Source organism: Chiloscyllium plagiosum, unplaced genomic scaffold (assembly GCF_037043375.1).
Source record: "Chiloscyllium plagiosum isolate Xiang-an unplaced genomic scaffold, Cpla_swu_hap1 HiC_scaffold_23, whole genome shotgun sequence".
Lineage (NCBI taxonomy): Eukaryota > Metazoa > Chordata > Chondrichthyes > Orectolobiformes > Hemiscylliidae > Chiloscyllium > Chiloscyllium plagiosum.
Window position 1 is genome coordinate 21333537 of NW_028270161.1, and position 15558 is coordinate 21349094.

The window sequence follows — 15558 nt, forward strand, 5'->3', positions numbered from 1 at the left end:
TTATATTGAGGCAGGTATTCTCACAGCTTGATATCAGAGAAGGGAGAGGGAAATTTTGTTTTGCAGTCTTCCATAATTCCCATCCATCTTTTCTCATTTGCAGTATACTTCTTTAACTTTGGAATGACGGATTTTGGAGTCTCATCGCTGGTTCGTGTGTTGGACGCAGTGAAGGTGACATCGTTTGCCATACAGGAAGGGAAAGTGGCTGTGCATTGTCATGCAGGGCTCGGGAGAACAGGTCTGTCTGGAGACCAATCCCTCTATAAAGGTCGCTGAGGACAGACAGCAGGTCAATTAGATTTTGAAATGTGCAGATAGAGTGGAATCTTGCGTTAGAAACTGATCCCATTGCACAACTAAATGGCTGTAGATGGAGGAGATGGGGTAGTGGTGGTGGCAGGGTTGGTGACAATGCTTAATTGGTTCACATGCTGAGATGGACAGATTTTTGTGTGAGGACGTTGAGGGAGATGAAGCAAAGTCTGGTAGCTGCAGGTCAACTACCATGCAGCTGATTTGTGGAACAGATTTGCGAGTTTATAAATGAATCCCTACTCTTCATGTCAGATATTGATCAGTTGGTACTATACTTGCTTCCAAGTTGCTGGGTAGCTGTTCAAGTCTCACTCCAGAGATTTGACCACAATATCTGGGCTGATATTCCAGTGCCGTGTTGAGGGAGAGTGGTGCACTGTCAGAGGTGACACCTTTCAGATGGGACATTAAACTGAAACGTCTTAGGTGGATGTTTGTAGAGAAACAGGAGAGTTCTCTTTGGTATCCTGGCCACTGTTTGTCCTCCAACAAATATAACTCTAAAAATGTGATCTGGTTATTATCTTAATGATGTTTGTAGGAGCTGGCAGTGAGAAAATTGGTTGCTGCATTTCTTACAATGGCAATAAAAATAAAAGTAGTTCATTGGCTATACTTTAGAAGATCCTGAGTTGTGAAATAAGTAAATAAATGAAAGACCTTATTTTCTCTTTAATAATATAGTCTAAAGTAAAAGGTATGGTCTTGCCAGAGCATAGAGCTACTCTCTCATTAGCGAGAGACAACTGGTGGTGGTTTAACCTGAGGGTCAGCAAGCCTTAGGCAAAGGGAGGGGTTGAAAAGGAGAGTCCTTCATAGTAACCACAGCTAGTGAGGGAATTGAACCCATGCTGTTGACATTCCTCTGCATCACAAACCAACCAGCCAACTGTGCTAACACATCCCCTGACTTGAATCTAATTGAGTAAATTGATTGGTTACTTATAGTGTGTTATCAAAAATGGAAACAGATTCACTTTCTCCTTATAACTGACGGCAACGGATTCACTGATATTATTTAACACCCCATTCTTTCCTTCCTCTTAGATATGGCAAGACCAGCATTTATTCCTCATTCCTATTTGTTCTCAGAATGTGAGTCTCCTTTCTGAACCACTACCATCTGTGTGACAATGTGGTTCACACTATGTTTTATTTCTATGGGTTCTGAAAGTAACAGTTAATTAACTTTTAGGGTTTATAATCTGGTCATGAGCAAACATTTAATGCCAAGTTTCTATCTGTTCTATCTTAACATGTGTAGCTTGAATTAGTTCTGAAGAAATGTAAAGAATTTCTGGTGGCTAAGTTGATGGAACCTGGTGGTTGTAAATGCGAAAAGAAGTCAGAGTTCTGGTCACATTTTTTCAAGAAAAGAGAGGGTAAACTAGATGGCTCGAATGTTAGTCCTGAACAAAATCTTAGAATCCATGATATAAAAACAGAAATTGCAGGCGTAACTCAGCAGGTCTGACAGCATTAGAACTTGATGAATAACAGTTACCAGACTCAAAATATTAACTCTGGTTTTTCCCCACAGGTGCTGCCAGACTTGCTGAGTTTCGCCATCGATTTCTATTTGGCTTCAGATCTCCACTATCCGCAATTCTTTGTTTTAGCCTGGAATTCATGATCCAGTCGTCATTTGTGTATATCCTCCACATGAAAACCCTATGTTCTCATATAATTTTATCTCATCCTTCTTCAACCAGCAGAATTAATCTGTTCTTAAATATTGATATGGTCTCTGCTTCAATAACTAATGTTCTGTATAAAAAGAATCCACCTGCTCACTGTGGTAAATCTCCTACATTTAATCTTAAATCTATGTATCCTCATTCAAGATATCTTCAATCACTGGAAACAGTCTGTTTCTATCTACCTGTATCACATTCCTTAATAACACTAAACATATCCATCAATCACACCATACACAACTTGATTCAAAAGGACGAGCCCCAGTTCTTTGAAGGCATTATCCATATTTGCATTTCCTCACACCAGACAGCATATCCTTGAATCTGTGATCTCTTCCATTTATTGCTTCAATTTCCCCTCTAATGTGTAGAGCATAATAGACTCCAATTGTGGTCATACTGAAGTTTTATATAGATTGACCATTTATCTTCAATTTGGGATACCATTACTGAACATTTGCTGAAAACAAGTTATTATTTAACAAATGAAGGATTTTCAAAGAAGTGAATAAGAATGTTGTGTGTTTGAATTTGGAGCAGTTTCAGTCCAATACTTGACAACTATTTTTCTGTCGCCATCAGGCAGACTTCAGAAAAGGATATTTCTGGCAGTGCTTTGGTCATTCAGCATTTGTGGACAGAAAAGGAAAGCTTTTAGTGGGTTCAAAGACATGAAAATAATTTCATTCTTCAACTCCACTGTTCACTTCTTTAGTATTGCTGGTTGTTTTCAGCTGCCCTGGTCTTAAATTCTGAAATAACTTCCCTAACCCTCTACCTCTCCTCCTTCAAAAATCTCCTTCCAATCCATCTCTTTGACCAGATTTCCGGTAATCTGAATGTCTCATAACAATTACCTTGTCTGATAATCTTTCCTGTGAAGCACATGGAGGTATTTTACTAAGTTAAAGGTGCTATTTCAATGTGATTTTTAAAAAAAAATTGCCTTCATTTCATTGAGCATGAAAATAAACCCAAAGTAAGAGCAATTTGCCATTTATTTCCTTGCTGTCTGATAGGAGTCCTGATCGCCTGTTACCTGGTTTATGCCACACGGGTCAGCCCCAGTGAAGCTATTCACTTTGTTCGGATCAAACGTCCTTGCTCCATCCAGACACGCACTCAAATTAATTTGGTTTATGACTTTGCCCAGTTTGTAGACTCTCACAGGACGATGTTCACAGATGTGAGTTTGTACGCCCATCCTATCACCTTGGAACAGTACCTCCACCGCCAGCGGCATCTGCTGCATGGATATGAGGCCCGGCATCTCAAACATGTGCCCAAAATAGTGGACTTCATTTGCAAGAGGCTTCTGCAGGTCGCATTTGACAAGGACGACTCTTCTATGGTACAGTTGGAGGTACAAAAGGAAGTGATTGACCGCACACTGACCATGCACATCAGAGCAACCATCACTTCCTTCATTAACTCACCAGAATTTCTCCTGGCAAACCAGGAGCCAGAAGACCCTGACAATGCACTGCGGCCCCCTACCTCTGCAGCCGGCTTATTTGATCAGGCTTCTCTGCCTGCTTGGGGCACAAAGGCTCAACTCAGAATGATGCCAAGACTATTGCGGACCCTCAGCGACTCTAACCTCCCTGGAATCACTCGCACACATCAAACACAGGTAACCCCATCAAGAGCTGACTGTAATCCAGGATCTAAAGAAAGTAACAAGGAGGTTCCAGGGAATGGAACTTCATCAGAGGTTTTTTTGGGGGGCCTTTACTCTGACAATTTTGTCATATACAGAATCTGCTATAGTATAGAGCTTAAAGTATGGCTCAAGTACATATGCATTATATGAGTTGATGAAGGAAATTAAGATAGAGTACATGACTGGGTGAAGTGTAGGTAAGCTTTTGAGAAACATTGACTATGTGGATAGAAACTGTGATCAAATAAAATGTACATGAGCTGAGACAGGATAATGTTGCAAGACAAATTGGTCTTTTCTCATTCTGTGTCTATCAAACACTTGACATTTCCAAAATGGCGTAGTTTAAGTAAAAAGTAAAAAAACTTTCTGATTCTTTACTTTGGTAAAGGGGAGTAGTGGTCACTTTTATGAACTAGATGGTTATGTAACTTTCTGTTTGTTCATTTTAACATTGACATGGAGGAGAAATAGATGTAAGCTGCATATAATTTAATGCTTCCAGTGCCACCAACCCAAACGTATTAAGTGACTAAATCTGTGGTTAAATTCTCCTTTAAGGACACCAGTACACAGCAACCTTTGTTAATGGGTCAATGTCGAGCCACAGCTTTGGAACTTGTCTTCAGCAGGCCAGCTAATCTGGTGAAACGTTCTTTCAGCTGTGAGGGCAAGGAGAACTTTGTTAGAGACAGGAACCCATTGCAGACTGACCACGCTGCAGGATTCAAGCTGACAAGGCAAGGGAACTCTTTACTGACCAACACCGGCCTTTTATCTACAGCCTCAAGGAAGGTATGGACTGGTATCAAATTAAGGTGTAGCAATGCACATCAATACCACACCAGGCACAAATTCTGCCTGCTCTATCCTATTTTCACTTTAGGGTTGTTTACATCAGGTAGACTGCTTAAGTTGAGAAGTTATGCTGCAGTTGTATGGGTGAGACTGCATTTGAAGTATTACGAAGAGAAGTGGTCACTTATTTGACTTGACAGTTGCTGCATATGGCAACAAGTCCTAATTCTAACCACTTTCTTGTGAAAAAATTTCTTCTAAGTTCTGCAGTGGATTTATTGATGACTATGATATTTTTGGCACTCGTGTCCATGTCAGACGGTTGTGGGTTCAAGTTCCACACCACACGCTTAAACTCAAAATCTACTCACACACTTCCAGTACAGTACTGAGAGAAGTCAGAAATACTATTTATCAAATAAGACAGTAAGCTAAGCCTGTCTGACCTCCCACATAGATGTGAAGTATTTTCTGATGCCATGTAGCAAAGGCAACAACCAATTTGTCAACAGAACGTAAATGTATTGGAAGCAGTTCAGAGAAAGTTTACCAGACTATGATCTGGAATGGCTGGTAAGTTTCCCCTCTTATGAGAAAAGGTTGGATATACAAAACCAGAACTGAAGGAGTTCAGAGGAGTAAGACATGACTTGATTTGATAGACACATTTAAGATCCTAAGAGCTCTTGACTCAGTAGGTGTAAAGAGAGTGGATGTTTCCTTTTAAGGGGAAATCTAGAACTAAAGGCCACTGTTGAAAAATGAGGGGTCACCCATTTAGTACAGAGATGAGGTGAACTTTTTTTTTCTCAGAGGATTCAGAACTCTCTTCTTGGCAAGGTAGTGGAAGCAGAGTCTTTGAATATATTTGAAGCAGAGGTAGATGGACTCTTAATAACTAAAGGGTTAGAACATCATCAAGGGTAGGTAGGAATGTAGATTTGATGTTACAATCAGAGCAGCCATGATATTGTTGTATGGTGGAACTGGCTCAGTGCATTAATAGCCTACTACCACACCTTGCCGAAAAGATAGCATTTCCAATAGTGCAATGTTCCCTCAGTACTGCTTGGATCACTGCCTGGATTATGTGCTCAGGACTCTGGAGTGGAACCAACAACATTCTGACTCTGACAGACACTGATTTCTTTTGGGAGTGGTGTTAAGGACACCTTGGCAGGAAAATCACTGTCCAAAAGCCCCTGTTTTTCTTTTGTGTGTGAATTTGGATTTCCCAACTGTCGTACTGAAAATGTACAGCTGCCCCCTGGGAATGATACACTGAGAATGGCGGTGGGGGGGGTCAGAGTTTGCAGAAGGTCCATATCCGCAACACTCCAAGTGTAAAGTGATGCTACTTCCAATGAAGGTGTCCTGGCTGAGAGAAGGGCAAATGGATGGCAACCCATCCCAAAGCGTCGACACCGGTGAGGGATCTGGATGCTTAGAGTCATAGAGTCATAGAGATGTAAAGCATGGAAACAGACCCTTTGGTCCAACCCGTCCATGCCGACTAGACATCCCAACCCGATCTAGTCCCACCTGCCAGCATATGGCCCATATCCCTCCAAACCCTTCCTATTCATAAACCCATCCAAATACCTTTTGAATGTTGCAGTTGTACCAGCCTCCATCACTTCCTCTGGCAGCTCATTCCATACACGTACCACCCTCTGTGTGAAAAGGTTGCCTTTCAGGTCTCTTTTATATCATTTCCCTCTCACCCTAGATCTATGCCCGCTAGTTCTGGACTATTTACCCTATCCATGCCCCTTATAATTTTGTAAACCTCTGTAAGGTCACCTCTCCGCCTCCAATGCTCCAGGGAAAACAGCCACAGCCTGTCCAGCCTCTCCCTATAACTCAAATCCTCCAACCCTGGCAGCATCCTTGTAAATCCTTTCTGAACCCTTTCAAGTTCACAACATCTTTCCAATAGGAAGGAGACCAGAATTGCATGCAATATTCCAATAGTAGCCTAACCAATGTCCTGTACAACCGCAACATACCTTCCATCTCCTGTACTCAATACTCTGACCGATAAAGGAAAGCATACCAAACGCCTTCTTCACAATCCTATCTACCAGCGACTCCACTTTCAAGGAGCTATGAACCTGCATTCCAGGGTCTCTTTGTTCAGCAACACTCCCTAGGACCTTACCATTAGTGTATAAGTCCTGGTAAGATTTGCTTTTCCAAAATTATTTTCCAAAATAAATTCCAAAACTCCATCTGCCACTCCTCAGCCCATTGGCCCATCTGATCAAGATCCTGTTGTAATCTGAGGTAACCTTCTTCGCTGTTCACTTCACCTCCAATTTTGGTGTCATCTGCAAACTTACTAACTGTACCTCTTATGCTCGCATCCAAATTATTTATGTAAATGACGAAATATAGAGGACCAGCACCAATCCTTGTGGCATTCCACTGGTCATAGGTCTCCAGTCTGAAAAACAACCCTCCACCACCACCCTCTATCTTCTACCTTTGAGCTAGTTCTGTATCCAAATGGTTAGTTCTCCCTGTATTCCATGAGATCTAACCTTGCTAACCAGTCTCCCATGGGGAACCTTGTCGAATGCCTTACTGAAGTCCATATAGATCACATCTATTGCTCTGCCCTCATCAATCTTCTTTGTTATTTCTTTTAAAAACTCAATCAAGTTTGTGAGAAATGATATCCCACGCACAAGGCCATGTTGACTATCTCTAATCAGTCCTTGCCTTTCTTGTACATCCTGTCCCTCAGGATTCCCTCCAACAACTTGCCCACCACCGCCGTCAGGCTCATTGGTCTATAGTTCCCTGGCTTGTCCTTACCACCCTTCTTAAACAGTGGCACCATGTTAGCCAACCTCCAGTCTTCTAGCACCTCACCTGTGACTACCAATGATATAAATATCTCAGCAAGACACCCAGCAATCACTTCTCTAGCTTCCCACAGAGCTCTAGGGTACACCTGATCAGGTCCTGGGGATTTATCCACCTTTATGCGTTTCAAGACACCCAGCACTTCCTCTACTGTAATATGGACATTTTTCAAGATGTCACCATCTATTTCCCTGCATTCTATATCTTCCATGTCCTTTTCCACAGTAAATACTGATGTAAAATACTTGTCTAGTATCTCCCCCATTTTCTGCGGTTCCACGCAAAGGCCGCCTTGCTGATCTTTGAGGGGTCCTATTCTCTCTCTGGTCACAAACCAAGAACAATATCAAGAGTCTGTCACTTTACTCTTATTTTGTTCTATTCTGCAGAGCAATATCCATTGGAGCCAATCAGTAAAAGGATCAGGCAGAAAAATGGATAAACATGGGCCTCTCCTGGACGAGGTTGCCAGGGCAATGTCAGAGTGCCCACCAATGGACAACGAATTGTTAATGAAAGTCCGTCTCTGGAAGGTAATGAGTCACATACATGCTTACTGTTGTGGGACTGCTGAGTCATTGAAAGTCAAAGTTAGATTGAATTCTTGAATGAAATGGTTGTTTGGTACCAAGGGTATGAGCAACACCATTAGCATTGTAGCATGCAGTTATCAAGATGGAAGAAGATGGACCAGGGTTCTCTTATGCCTAATAATTTCCATATACCTGTTCACCCACCCACCCTAATCTTTTCATCCAGTTGTGCCCCACATCCTTTTTGTGAGCTACATAGTAGGTACACCTGTGATGGAAGAATTCCTTAAAAGGCTTCCATTTCCATCTGACAGGACTAATTCCAGTCCTGTTAGAAGCATGGGAATATAATCAGTTTTGGTAAGATCTTTTTGAAAATAATCAAACAAATAGGATTCAGAACAGAAATTCTTCCCTTAACCAACCTCTTTGAACCATTTGCAAAGTATTGCATGGTGGCTCAGTGGTTAGCACTGTTGCCTCACAGTGCCTGGGATCTGGGTTCGATTCCAGCACCAGGTCACTGTGTGAAGTTTGTACACTCTCCCTATGTCTCTCCTCCCATAGTCCAAAGACTATGCTAAATTGCCCACAGTGTCCAGGGAAGTGTAGTAAATACAGAATTATAGGGTGAGTGGATTGCTTTTCAGAGGGTCAGTGTGGACTTGATGGGCTGAATAGTCTTCTATTATTTACAGCACAGAAACAGGTTGTTCGGTCCAACAAGTATAGCAGCACTCCTCTGGAGCGGCCTCCCATTCTGCTTCATTTAGCCAGTCAACATGCCTTAATTCCTTACAGGCCTATCTAGCATAAATGTATCTATGTTATTTTCCCCAATTACTCCATTTGGCAGCAAGTTTGACATTCAAGTCACTTCCTGGTAAATAATTTTCTTCTAACTTCTCTACTGGATTTATTGATGACTATCACGTTTTTGGCACTTGTGTTTAAGTCAGAAGGTTGTGGGTCAAGCCCCACACCACACGATTGAACTCAAAACCTACCCACACACTTCCAGTACAATACTGAGAGAAAACTACACAGTCAGAAGCGCTATTTATCAAATGAAACAGCACATTAAGCCCTTCTGCCCTGTCACATAGATGTAAAATATCATGGTGCTATGTAGGAAATGCAGCAACCAATTTGTCAACAGCAAGGTTCTGCAAATGGCAATGTGATAAATGATTAGATAACTTATTTCTAACAGTACACTGGTCAGATCTTAAATTGAAGTTACAACATGTTTTAAATAAACTCAAGCTTTTCTTTCTTAAACACTCGTGTTGCTACTTTGGAGAACACCTACATTCTGTCCATAAAAATGTCCCCAAACTTCCAATTGCATGCCACTTCAACACACCACTATGCTCCCATGCTGACATTTAACTTATGCTTGCAGCAGCGTTATAGAGAGGAACAGCATCTCATCTTCTGCTTGGAGTCTTTGTAGCCTTCAGGATTCAATATCAAGTTCAATCATGATCCTTTCATGTCTGCTACCCAGCCCCACTCCCCAGGTCCTGTATGGCATGACTAGCTTTCAGCACATGGCCAACGTTCACCCACCCATAGCCCCCATTATCACCTATGCAGCTTTTTTTCTTCCCTAGCTTACTCACAACAAATCCTTTACCTGCCTAATGCTCACCCACACCACCCCCCCCCCCCCACCTCTCTCTCTCTCTCTCTCTCTCTCTGGGCTGCATCTCCACCTGCCTGCTGACTCTCCTCCACTCCCCACTGACCCATCCCCCAGTTGTTAGCATAAATACTACTTTCTCCTAGGTGCTTTCATTTCTGATGAAGGATTACTGGACTCAAAATGCTAACACTGTTTTGTCTCCACAGGTGCTGCTAGACCTGCTGGGTTTCTTCAGCAATTTGCTTTTGATTCAGATTCTTATACATTTCAGTCAACTCACTCCTCTCTCCTTTAAACTCCAATCGAAACAAGCCTATCCAACCTATCCACATGAAACAACACACTCATTTCCAGTAGAACTCCTGTATGCTACTTCAATAAATTTGCGTCCTTCCTTAAATAAGGAGACCAAAACTACACATAGTATTTGAGATGTGGTGTCAGTAATGCTATAATTGAAGTATACCATCCTTAGTTTTATGCTCAATTCCTCTCCGAATAAACTATAACATGCCATTAGTCTTTTTCATTATGTGCTGTACCTGCATATTAACTTTTTGTGATCCATGCATCAAAACACTGAAATCCCTCTGTACCTCAGGGGTCATTCTGCGTTTAACTAATACTCTGCTTTATATTTCTTTCTGCAAAGGTGAATAATTTCGCATATTTCCTCATCAGCCAGATTTTTACAATCTCAATCAATCTGTATCCACCTACAATTTACTTATGTCTTATTCACAGAGTAATTTCCGTCCAATTTTTTGTGTTGTCTGCGAATGTCTTTGCTCTCATCATCAGAGTCTCTGTTCTCTGCCAGCGAACCAAATTTCTATCCACACCAATATGTTTCACTCAAAGCCATGAGCTTTTATTTTCTGCAATAATTTTTGATGTGAGACCTTATTGTGTGACTAATGGAATTCCAAGCATGATACCTTTACACACAGTGCAGGTTACTCCTTCAGAGAAATCCAATAAATTTATTAAACATGATCTACCTTTGACAAAACTGGCTTGACTCTTCCTGACGATCTTGGGTTTTTCCAAGTGCACAGCTATAATCTCTTTAATGATTGAGCCTAACAGCTTCATCACTACAGATGTTAAGCTTGCTGCCCTAGAATTACCTGTTTTCTGCCTTATTCCCTTCTTGGGCAAAGAGGTTATATTTGCTAATTTCCATTGTGCTGGAATCTTTCCTGCGTCAATGGAAATTTGGAAAATTAACCCCAATGCATTTACCTCCTTAGTAGCAACCTCTTTTAAGGCCCTGGGTGAGGTTCACAGTTCCATTGATTTGCTGAGTACTATTTAACTCATTATTATACTTCCACTACGTTTCTCTCTCCCTTCCACCTCTTGGCCTACAGCTATTGCTAAAATGTTTTGTGTTTTCTCTATAGTGAAAGGAGAAGCAAAATATTTGTTCACTTAATCCACCTTTTCCTTATAATCTACCGTCAACTCTCCATTCGCACTCTCTGGTGGACCAATACTCACTTTATTTACTCTTTTCCTTTTTAATTACTTGTAGAAACTCTTGCTGTCTGTTTTTATATTCCTATCTGGCTACTTCTCATATTCTAATTTCTTCCACGTGATAGTCCTTTTACACATTTTCTACCATACGTTGTATTCTGAATCATCATATGACCTGTCACTGATCACTGCAGTTATATGTCTGTTCCTTACGTTTGACACTTTTTCTGACTTATAGTTAATCACAGATGGTGGATCCTCCCCTTAATTTTTTTTCTTTATAGTGGGAATATATTCATTCTGTGTATTCTAAAATATTCCCTTAAATATATGCCAGCGTGTCCGTACTGATCTACCTCCTGCTTTAATATACTATTTCAATTTGGCTAGCTCAACCCCTATACCCACAAGGCAGCCCTTATTTAGGTTTAAAACGCTAGTCTTGCACCAAATCTACCCTGTTAAAATTGGATGTAAAATGCAATCATTTTGTGCAACCTAGGGGTACCTTAACTCTGAGGTCATTAATTGATCCTTGGTTTAACACAATATAAGTGGTTTGGATCAGAGTGAGTCATAGAGTCATAGAGATGTACAGCATAGAAACAGACCCTTCGGTCCAAACCGTCCATGCCGACCAGATATCCCAACCCAATCTAGTCCCACCTGCCAGCACCCGGCCCATATCCCTCCAAACCCTTCCTATTCATATACCCATCCAAATGCCTCTTAAATGTTGCAATTGTACCAGCCTCCACCACTTCCTCTGACAGCTCATTCCATACACGTACCACCCTCTGCGTGAAAGAGTTGCCCCTTAGGTTTCTTTAATATCTTTCCCCTCTCACTCTAAACCTATGCCCTCGAGTTCTGGACTCCCCAACCCCAGAGAAAAAATTTTGCCTATTCATATTATGTTTCTGATGAAGGGCTTTTGCCAAAACTTTTCCTGCTCAGATGCTGCCTGACCTGCTGTACTTTTCCAGCACCACTCTGATCTAAACTCTGGTTTCCAGCATCTGCAATCCTCACTTTTGCTGAACACAACATAAATCCATAACATGCTCTCTGGGTCAGTTCCAAAATGTGTTGCTTTAAGAAAGTGTCTCAAATGCATTCTTGAACTCCTCATCTAAACTACCATCATCTATCTTATTTTGTTGTTTATAAGTAAATTAAGTTCACCCATGATTGTTGCTTTTCCTTTATCAGATATTTCTTCTTGCATATTTTGTGCTGTCTCAGGCTGGGGCTGTTTTCCCTGGAGTGTCGGAGGCTGAGGGGTGACCTTATAGAGGTTTACAAAATTATGAGGGGCTTGGATAGGATAAATAGTCTTTTCCCTGGGGTCGGGGAGTCCAGAACTAGAGGGCATAGGTTTAGGGTGAGGGGAAAGATACAAAAGAGACCTAAGGGGCAAATTTTCCATGCAGAGGGTGGTACATGTATGGAATGAGCTGCCAGAGGATGTGGTGGAGGCTGGTACAATTGCAACATTTAAGAGGCATTTGGGTGGGTATATGAATAGGAAGGGTTTGGAGGGATGTGGGCCGAGTGCTGGCAGGTGGGACTAGATTGGGTTGGGATATCTGGTCAGCATGGACGGGTTGGACCAAAGTGTCTGTTTCCATGCTGTACATCTCTATGACCCTATGACTCTCAGCTTTCAGCAAGACTTGCATTTATGTAGCACTCTCACAACCTCAGGACTTTCCAAATGACTTTATAGCCAAACAAGTACTTTGGAATTCAGTCACTATTGGAATTTGGCACTCTTGCCCCTGAATTTTGTGGGAGTTGAAAAGTGCGGCACTGGGAAAAGCACAGCAGGTCAGGCAGCATCCGAGGAGCAAGAGAGTTAAAATTTTCGGCATAAGTCTTTCATCAGGAATGTATGTAGATCAGGTTCCAACAACAGACTTGAGCACAAAATCTATCCATACGCTTGCAGTGTTATATTGGGGAAAAACGTCACTGTCATAGGCATTTAGACACTTAGGCACTCTTTTTTTTGGATAAGATATGAAACCAAAACCTTGTTTGGCCTCTCAGGTGGGTGGAACAGGCCCCATGCTACTACTTTGAAGAAGTGTCCATGTTTGTTTGCCATATGTGTATTCCTTAATTAATATCTAAAAGCAAGTTATCTGTTTATCTATCTCATTGTTATTTTTGGAATTTGCATACATTGATACAATTCTACATTAGCACAATACTACATTTCAAAAGTATTTAATTGGCTGTAAAATATTTTACAACATCCTAAGTTACAAACTGGAATCTCTTGAATGGATTTTAAACAATTGTGGTATGCATCAACTACTTGTGTGATGCCTTTTTCTTTCTGTCTTACACACTCTTACCCTCTCTGTGTTGCTGACACTGTCTCTTTTTTCTGGCTGTCTTTTATATTCCTTCTGTTTCTATTGCTCTATCAGTATCTCACTGTCTCCATTGCTATAATTCTTTATCCATCTCTTCCTGTTTCTGACTCACTGTCTCTGACTCTAATTTATTTTCTCATCCTATCTGCTGTTCTCTCTGTGTCTCTCCTGATGAGTTTCTCTTTAACTGTCTTTCTGTCTCTCACTCTATTTACTTCTATCTCCATCAGTCTCACTGTAAGTGCCTTTCTATCTATATGCCTGACATGTTTTTTCTGTTGTGTCGCTCTTTAACTCTATTTCTATTCCTTTCTATTCCTTTGTCTTACACTTCCTCCAATTCTACCCTCTTTGTATCTTTATCTTTACCACTTTTTTTTTTCTTTCTCTTGTCTCCTTCCTCTATCTTTGTCTGTTTCAATATTTCTATTGTTCTCAATTTTTAGAAATTCTTCATGGGTGCACATGTCACTGTCTAGTCTATCATTTGATGTCCATCCCTTATTGCTTTTGAGATTGTCCTCCATCTCTCTCTTTCCCGAAATCTCACAATTTCTCTCACTCACTCTAGAATTTCTCTCTCACTTTCTATGTGTTTGTTTCTCCCTGGATGTCAGGTTCTCCATTATTACGTCTTTACTGTCTTGTGTCGCTCTCCAGATGTTCCTGTGTGATTCTCCTTAACTTTCCCTTGATCTATCTGTTCATCTCATTTTAACTTCCTGCATCGCCCCTTAATGTATTTATATTGAAGCTTTAATGAGCTCTGTCTTTCTCATTTTTCTAAAGGTGGTGCTAAATGAGAACGAGGGGGCCTGGGGCCGCCTGACTGCAGAAGATGATCCCAGGATTCTCAGCATGCTGATGTGGAGCTGGCTGGAACACCTCAAGGTTGATCATTCTATCTGAACAGGAAATAGGTCATAGACCAGCAAGACTGACGCAATGAACCATGGGGCTACATTGCATTGGATCCAAGTTACAAGCTTCCACAACCAATGCTCTGTGCATTTGTCCCAATTTTAAGATTGATGGCCTAGAAGGAACTTTCAATGACTTTTATTCATTCTCTGATGTGGCACTGCTGGCAAGGCTGGCATTGATTACACTTCCCCAATTATCCTAAAATGTATTTGGTGAGCCGATGCACCAAGTGGTTTGCTAGGTCACTTCAGAAGTCACTTAACAGTCAACAATATTATGTTGCCATAGGAATAGTCTCATAATACCATGAATCACATATGTGCCAGTAAGTATGGTAGGTTTCTTTCCTCTAAGTGCATTTGTGAACCTGTTGGCCAGGTCACTTTTACTGATCCCGCCTTTATATTCCTGGTTTTCGAAACAGAACTGGAATTCTCAACTGGCATTATGGAACTCAAGCTCAGGTTTTTTGGCTTTTTAAGTGCAGGCCTCTGGGTTACTAGTGCAATAGTATGAGCAGCACACCATCCTAACCTGCCTCAGTCTCTATATGTGAACCTTCCCTGTTGTGGTATATTACATCAATATTATTTTGTATCTTCATTTGGAGAACACTGAAGAGGTATGGGAAGTTCTGATTGACCTCAGAGCCTGTGGCTTTGCAGAGGAGTAATCTGCCATGTCATAGCATCACTCTCTGGGAAATCCTGTTTAGAATGTGAACAGAATCAAGTCCATAAGCAGAAACTGGTCTCTCTATAACACGAACAGATCTCAGGACTGTAGACCTGACAACAGTTTGTATTTTCTGGAGAGTTGTGTGAAAATTGGAGATTGGGTTGCTGAGAGTGAAATCAAACAGGGTTGATTATGACTCTGAATCAACTGATCATGGGCCTTATTCTTCTCTGCAGGAACCAGTACTGAGCACAGAAGATGTAGTGACACTGCTGTCTAAGCCCACAGTTAAAGGGACTCTGGGGGATCTGGAAAAGGTAAGTGTTCTTTTCAAATAGTATTCATGTACAGCATGACTTCAACCTTTACCTTCACATCAGCAAAGCAGAATAGTCTGAAGATAGTGAAAGTTTATCAATGAAATATAATGAGGTCATATAGTCCCATAATGCCTGTGTCATTGCGAACATCAGTGTGAATTGTATAACAGACTGACATTCATATGTTGAATTCAGCAGCAAAAGCCTTTCAGAGATTAAAAGGATTTTGTTGTAAATCTTCA

At 41.2% G+C, this 15558-nt stretch overlaps 1 protein-coding gene across 2 annotated transcripts in view; it reads left to right on the forward strand.

Annotated features, from left to right (window-relative positions):
- LOC122561784 (protein tyrosine phosphatase domain-containing protein 1) overlaps positions 1 to 15558 on the forward strand; it is a 63389-nt gene that overhangs the window by 12947 nt on the left and 34884 nt on the right. For both annotated transcript variants that reach the window (XM_087999454.1, XM_043713937.2), the window contains exons 5-10: positions 104 to 241; positions 3035 to 3648; positions 4240 to 4473; positions 7737 to 7880; positions 14184 to 14285; positions 15233 to 15313. In XM_087999454.1, the coding sequence (XP_087855580.1) occupies positions 104 to 241; positions 3035 to 3648; positions 4240 to 4473; positions 7737 to 7880; positions 14184 to 14285; positions 15233 to 15313 (1313 nt within the window). The remainder of the gene's footprint in view (positions 1 to 103; positions 242 to 3034; positions 3649 to 4239; positions 4474 to 7736; positions 7881 to 14183; positions 14286 to 15232; positions 15314 to 15558) is intronic.